The sequence below is a fragment of the Syngnathus acus genome, chromosome 1 (assembly GCF_901709675.1).
Source record: "Syngnathus acus chromosome 1, fSynAcu1.2, whole genome shotgun sequence".
Lineage (NCBI taxonomy): Eukaryota > Metazoa > Chordata > Actinopteri > Syngnathiformes > Syngnathidae > Syngnathus > Syngnathus acus.
In genome coordinates, this window is record NC_051087.1 from 320,426 (window position 1) to 327,429 (window position 7,004).

Consider the following 7,004-nt stretch of genomic DNA (forward strand, 5'->3'; position numbering starts at 1 on the left):
TTTTTGGAATGTCAAGAAAACATAATGAAAAAAAATCAAACTACAACCCTTTATAGTAAAAAAAAAGTAACTTTGCCAAAGGATAATTCAATTTGACGTAAAAAAAGTCATTTTGTCCATTTTCTCTTTCTCTTATTTAATAGAATACACGTGAAAGAACTAACAGCAACCAAAAAAAAAAAAAAAAACGTCAAAAAAACTTCAAACTTGCATCTTATCACGAGTCCTCTCTCTTTGTGTGACGTCAACAATCCCGTCAATGAACCGATTTTTTAATTTTTTTTATTTTTCTTTTTTCTTCCCCTTACCAAGCCCGGGTGCCCCTCTGGCTGTTGTGGGCCGGCAACGAGAGCCCCTGCAGGCCGCCTAAGCTGACGAAGGCGTTGGGGCAGCCTGCGAAGGAGGCCAGCCCCGGCGCCGAGGAGGCCAGCCCCGGCGCCGAGGAGGCCAGCCCGGGCGCCGAGGAGGCCAGCCCCAGCCCCGGCCTCGGCCCCGCCCCCGGGCCGCCGTATGCGCAGCTGGAGTTACTCTGGTGGTACGCGGGGCCTCCGTACGTGTAGGCCGGGTAGCCCCCCGCGTAACCGTACGGCGCAGCGGCGCTCGGATAGCCCGGAGTTGAGCCCCCGCTGCCGTGGCACGGCTTCCCGTCTCGGACGAGCACGGGCACGGCCACGCGCCTCGGCGGCGGAGTTGCGTGGGGCAGGCCTCCCGCTTCCACGGTCCTGGTTTGCCCCTGACGTTTGCATTTGTAGCGGCGGTTCTGGAACCAGATCTTGACCTGGTTGGAGGTGAGCTCGAGCGCCGCCGACAGGTGCTCCCGCTCGGGCGCCGACAGGTAGCGCTGCTGCTTGAAGCGGCGCTCCAGCTCCAGCACCTGCGCCTGCGAGAAGAGCACCCGCGGCCGGCGGCGGCGGCTGCGCGGCCTCGGCTGGACCCCGTCCGAGGAAGCTTCGACCCGGGACGACGCAGTCTCCGCATGCTTGCCTAATAGACACATATAATCGCGAGTTTCACAAAATCTGTTGTGCACGTCCACTAAAAATAAATAAAAATAATAAATGCTGTGTTGAATTTAGTGCGTTTCGTTTCGTCAATGGCTGCACAAAATAAACCCATGCATGCATCTGCATGGAAAATCATCCAGAAGCGTTATTTAAGTAAATCTACTTTCCAAAAATATGTCGAGTAAATTCAACACAAACTTTTTTTTTTGTCTACATCCACTCAAATTTACAAACGAAGGCAATCATAAAGTAAAAAAAAAAAAAAGCACAATCGTGGGGAAAATAAAATCCACAATCCGCGTCACTAAAAAGTGGTTCCAAAAGAAAACGATTTGTAAAAAAAAAAAAAAAAGTGTATTGAATTGACATCGTGTTAAACGTAAATAACACTTAATTTAGCGCAAAAACACAAACGTGCGTGTGCAGATCATCATTTGTGATTCCAAATGATTTTAGTCCAAAAGTCGCAGCACCTTATCTCGTCCGCCTCCTGTTTTTCTTTTGACTGCACGTTTGAACTTGATGCATGTGTTTTTGCCTCTCTTTTTTTCCAGTGCAGGCGCTTAACAATGGGGTGAACGGAAGACCTTTGGAAACTGTAAGTACAGCTTTGCTATAGCTATCTTTCTTTGCTTTTGGAAAAACGCACGGCGGCTTTGCCGTAGACAAATATGAAGTGACGCAGCAAGCCAGCCAGCTCGCTTCTTTGCCCGACACAAATGGAAGGCACTTAGCCATAGAGAAGGGGCGCCTTCCTTCGCCTTGTTATTCGTTTTGATTGATTGAATATTTCAATGATTTGATAGCCTGTGACAAAGATATTGCTCCTTTCCCCCAATGGCGACCATTTATGCTCAACTTCCTTCCAATATTGCAATATTCAAAAGATGATAGCTACGCCTTTCGAGCTTTCTTTTCATGGACATGCATGTGGGCCATCTTCACGCGTGACATGCATGTGGCCCGCGTGTCATATACAACCTTCATTTTTCACTACTCCCGATGATAAATCAACATGAAATATTTGAGTAGATGAAGGAAAATATGAGGCCGCACTACGATGATGCGTTGTGCATGAGGACGTGTCAAAAGTGCACGACCTTCGTGTTCAATGCGGCTGCTTAGTTGTTGGCTGTGCGTGGAAAAGTGCTATACGTGGCCCGTGCATGCGCGACTCTCATTGAAGTGGCTTCCCTTTCCTTTTCCGCGTCTGCCGCGCAAAAGTCGACTTACTGCTCTTCTGCTGGTCCATGTCTTGGGGGGTCCCCAGCCGTCCCCCCCGGTGCGTCCCGGGGTAGCCGTCCGGGGTCAGTCCGCTTCCCGCCTCGCCGTCTTCCTCCTCCTGCTCCTCGTCCTCCTCCGGGTCTCCGACGAGCCGCGTGAGCTCAGGGTCCAAGAAAGGCATCGGTGGCGCCGGGGCGCTGTCCCGGGCCAGCGCGCCGGAGGGCGGCGGGACGCTGTGGGCCGTGTGGACGGGGGGGTAGTCCCGTCCCGATCTCAAGATGTCTTTGACGGAGAAAGGCGTGGAGCTCTGGAGCATCATCGTCATCGTCAACATTTTCAACGGCCTCCCCAAGCCCGGGCGGCCGTGCACGGGTGCGAGCGAGGGAGTCCGCCCGAACGCACCAAAACTGGGAATTAAGGCCGCGGAGGGAGGGGGGGGGGTTGTGTTCAAAGGACGGACCAATCACAAAAAATCCACATGCTTTTGAAAAGTGTGTGTGCGCGCGCGTGTGTGTGTGTGTTGTGAGGAAGCAACCTGCTCCTTGTGATGGTTTCAGCCACTTTTGTTCTTCTTTTCCATGCATGCATCTTTCCACGTGTTTCTTAATCTTCATGTGGTTGTTCCCCCCCCCCCCCCCCGCTTGAGTTTGCGTTCCATTAAGTCTTTGCTTGGGTTCCTCTTGATTCTATTTTCTGCTCCAAGTGGCTTTGGTTCCACTTGGTGATTTGCTTGACCTTGGGCTCTCTGGTTCCAGCCTTATAGATTCCTTTGGTTCTGTGTGATTCTGTGCTCGGTTCTGCGGTTGGGCTGGCTCAGCTCGCTTGTAAGAGATGGGAAGACAAAAAATGGACGTTCTGTTCATACTATTGTGAATACAAATAACGTGCATGTGTGTTGCTTGTGTGTGTCCGTGTGTTGGTTTTGTGTGAGCGCGTGAAGAAAATATCTAGGAAAGGTGACACCTCTTGTCTGCTGTCATTCTTGGAGGCGCCATGCAGACTTGGTCTTCTTTTTTCCCCCTTTTCCCTTCTCCGGGCTGAAATCATCTGCAGCCGTCCACACGGCAGCAGAAAGGAAGAAAAAAAAGATCTGTTTCAACATGAGCCGTAAGAACACAAAAATCGATTCTAAAGCAACATTTCCATTCTTTGCGATAGGAATTTATAAAATGCAGCTTTTATTTGATTTGTTGTCAATAAAAAAGTAGGTACAAATCACCACGGTTTATATTTCCTATTTCATTCTAGACATGCATTTTGCAATGTGATTCTGTTTTTGACTTGAATGTGATATACAAATAAATGGGAGTCGTCATACGCTTTGAATGATTGTGACGAACGCAATTGAATGATATAGAAGGGAAAAAATGTTTACACATAATGTTCATTTTTTTTGGACCAACTTTTTGGTCTTCAACTTGTACAACAAAACAGCAAATAGAACTTGGAAATGATCTTGGCCGCATCGTGTCAAAAAGTACAGCCGAAAATAATGGAGCAGTTTTCTCGATAGCTTTCACTTTTACGCACTTTGTTCAATTCGTTATTTGCAAAGTTTAAAGTCTGCCATTGGAGTTGGACGAGTTGGAATCGAAACGAACATGCTGCAGAGGCCCTCGCAAAGTCGTGCGGAGGAGACACCGAAAAAAGGCGCTCAGCAGAAAATGTTGATTTGTTGACGTTTGGAAAGGTACAATTAGGAATAAGACAAATCTCGACAGTATTTGGAAAACTCCAGAATTTAAGATCAATGATGGCAAGTTACACATTGAGGACAGGAATTAAAATGAATCTATTCTTTTGTCTTAAAGTCAAATACTAAATTGGTTTGATGAAGGAAAATGCACTGTTGTACATTTGTCGTTTGTATGTGAAAACTTAACATGGATGCAATGTTGCTGTTTTGGGGTCTAAAGTGTGTGTGTGTGTGTGCGTGTGTGTGTGTGTGCGCGTGTGTGATGTGTGCGCTCGCTCGCGCTTGTTTGGTTCACATGTGTTACGCGTGTGTGATTGCGCCTGTCTCTGTCAGGTGAGCAGCTAAACGTCATGTGAGTGCTAATAAGAAGCTTGTAATTGATCTCGTAATGAGCTGGCAGGACTTAGTGGCAACAAGGAGGCTGCATCCACGCATGCATGACGCAGCCATAATATCAGGATAACTTGATACACAACTCTGAACAAAAAGTGCTGAAATGCGAGCTAGCGTTCTGACTCGCTCGATATGTTCCAAGTCATCTTGACATGTGAGATGCATGGGCGCACTTTTAAACCTGCACACACACACCCACGCAAATCGCCTCTGGTGCGGGGATGATAACAGAAAGAATGATCTAAAACGGGGTTTTTTTCTCTACATTTGACACACCACAGAGACGAGTTGTGTGTGCATGTGTGTGTCTGTGTGTGACTGTGTTGTGTGTGTGTGCGCACGCGTACAATTGTGTGTGTGTTGTGTTTACTGACATTTGCTCGGGACCTTGTTGACCTGTGCCGGATTAGCAGCTCATCATAACACACACACACACACACAAACACTGCGTGCATTGTGGGAGTACAACAGGTCACCACATGCGATTGAACATGTAAACACACACAGACAAACACCTCAGCAATGTAGCAGGACCCACGTCATGCACAGGCCTGTTCTGCAAGCGTGCGTGTTTGCGTGCATTTGCCATCCATCCATCCATCCATCCAGCCAGCCATCCATCCAGCCAGCCAGCCAGCCAGCCAGCCATTCATTTTGTGACGTATGCAAGGCTTCACCAAACTTACCATCAAATATTATCATGGTACATATGCTAGTATAAATAATCAGCAGTGTGTATTAGCATCTTTTACGAGTCGGGTATATGCACCTTAGCATGCCATCAGCATTGCATTTGCTTCTTCTCACTTATTTCACTGGTTCTCATCACGCTCAATGTCTGTACTTGATATACAGCATTTATTCTGCTCTTTAAAATGTCAGTCAGAAGAAGGTGTGTGCCTTGCCACCTCTCGGCGGGCGTGTTGGTAAAAATGACGCTAGCAGCATGCATTTAGTTTCATATGTTAGCGTTGCGTGTTAGCATTGACTGCACGTGCGCATCCTACTGTGCCTTACCGTGGATGGTAAACGACTCAATTGTGGAGTTGGCTCTGCTTCATGTTGACCGATCGCCATTTTGGCTTCCCCACAATGAATGCAGATGTGGGACCTTTGTATTTTATTTACGGGAGCTTATAATAATAATAATAACAAATGGTGTCCACGGGCGGGCTCCGTCACGCTGTTTACTTCCTTGACGACACGCTGCTGATTTAGGAATAGGAAAGGTGGGTCGTCCGTCCTCGGGCGGGGGTCATCTGTCATAAACAGCGCCGAACCAGTGTATACGTGCTCAAGTGTGTGTGCGTGTGCGTGCGTGCGTGTGTGGTGAAAGCGCACTTCCTGCCGCAGGGGCACAAATAACTTGTGGCCTCTCCCAGGCAATGGCATCTACAAGACTACGACAATTCCTGAATGTAAACATAGCACAAAGTATGTCCACTCCACATTGCCTCTGGCGTGGCCGTGGGTGCTGTTTATGTGTACACAGCAACACGGATCGCTTCCTGCCACAGATCATCTCGATTTTACACACACACACACACACACACACACACACTTGTGTAAATCAGCGCGTTGTGCGCTCACTGGTGACGGGAGGCTGACAAAGTCCAGAGCTCAGGCCACAAAGTGACATTAATGGGAGAAAAGGTGCTGTTAGGTCCCACTTCCAGAAGAATCTTCTCAACATAAGGGTGCTCCCCCCTCAATTTCATCCAGTCTATCTACGGCAGCAAAATGCTGCCAAAAGGGCTCCCGTTTGCACCTGCCCAAATCAAGTGGATCTGCTCAAAAGACAGCAAGAAGTCCAGAGTAAAGAAAATCTAGCAATTAGGTTTCTTGCTTTGGGATCCTCAAAGACTCCATCATCCTGGTCTTTGAAATGAGACCTGAAAATAGCGTCGGCTCGCTTGTGTTTGCGGAGAGCAAAATGGCAGGAAGGACACTTTGGGCTGCTTTCTCATGCGTGTCGGATGGACTTAAGGCATGTCTGTTGACCTCTGTTAGCCTTGCTTGTTTGGACTTTGTAGGTTTAGGTGGCCTCGGGGGAACAATGAATCTTCACGCAAGTACTCATCAGTGTGTGCCATAGCAGCAACGGGCTGAAAGTGGAAGCCATTCATCAAACACTTCAGAACGTCTGACACACCTGAATGTTTAGTTTGTTTGATGCACGCTAAGTTACACCTTTCTTCATTTGTCCAAAATAATAAACAGCCATTTTGGTGAGTACGCCATTTAATACGTTTGCTTTGGGTATTTTAGTGCGAGATGATTGCGTGACAGGCTGTCTGATTATCGAACTGTCAAATGCCTCCCAAACTGCCCCAATCTAAATATTGGATTGTTTTGGCATGGTATAAATTGGGAATAAGGCGGAAGCACTGGTTGGTGCCTCACAGTTCAGAGGTGCAGCGTTCGCACCTTGTGTGGGGTTGCATGTTCTGAATGTTGTTAGTCGCTTAAATGTTGTACAGAGGCTGAGATCAACCGACCGGAGTCAAATTCCTTGTTTGGCATGCACAAACTTGGCCAAGAAAGCTGATTCTGATTCTCCCCGTGCTATAAAAAAAAAAAAACACTCTTACATTCCTATAGGTAGGTCGATTGAGGTGTGACTGTGAGTGCCAATGGTTGTTTGTTTGCGTGTGCGTGTGCGTGTGTTCCCTGCGATTGGCTGGCAA

The 7,004-nt window shown here is 47.8% G+C and overlaps 1 protein-coding gene across 1 annotated transcript; it reads right to left on the bottom strand.

Annotated features, from left to right (window-relative positions):
* Positions 1-304: 304 nt before the first annotated feature.
* Positions 305-2,849, bottom strand: LOC119121475 (homeobox protein Nkx-2.3-like). Its single transcript, XM_037249067.1, has 2 exons — positions 2,238-2,849; positions 305-984 (listed from the first exon to the last, which is right to left on the bottom strand). The coding sequence occupies exons 1-2, from the start codon at positions 2,560-2,562 to the stop codon at positions 305-307; spliced, it is 1,005 nt and encodes a 334-aa protein (XP_037104962.1). The 5' UTR covers positions 2,563-2,849.
* Between the last annotated feature and the right edge of the window lie 4,155 nt (positions 2,850-7,004).

Bases quoted from the DNA above. Each gene is read 5' to 3' on its own strand.
- LOC119121475 (XM_037249067.1), bottom strand. From the start codon at position 2,562: ATGTTGACGATGACGATGATGCTCCAGAGCTCCACGCCTTTCTCCGTC. The intron at 985-2,237 runs GTAAGTCGACTT...TGTGTCTATTAG, and splicing joins CATGGACCAGCAGAAGAGCA to GCAAGCATGCGGAGACTGCG.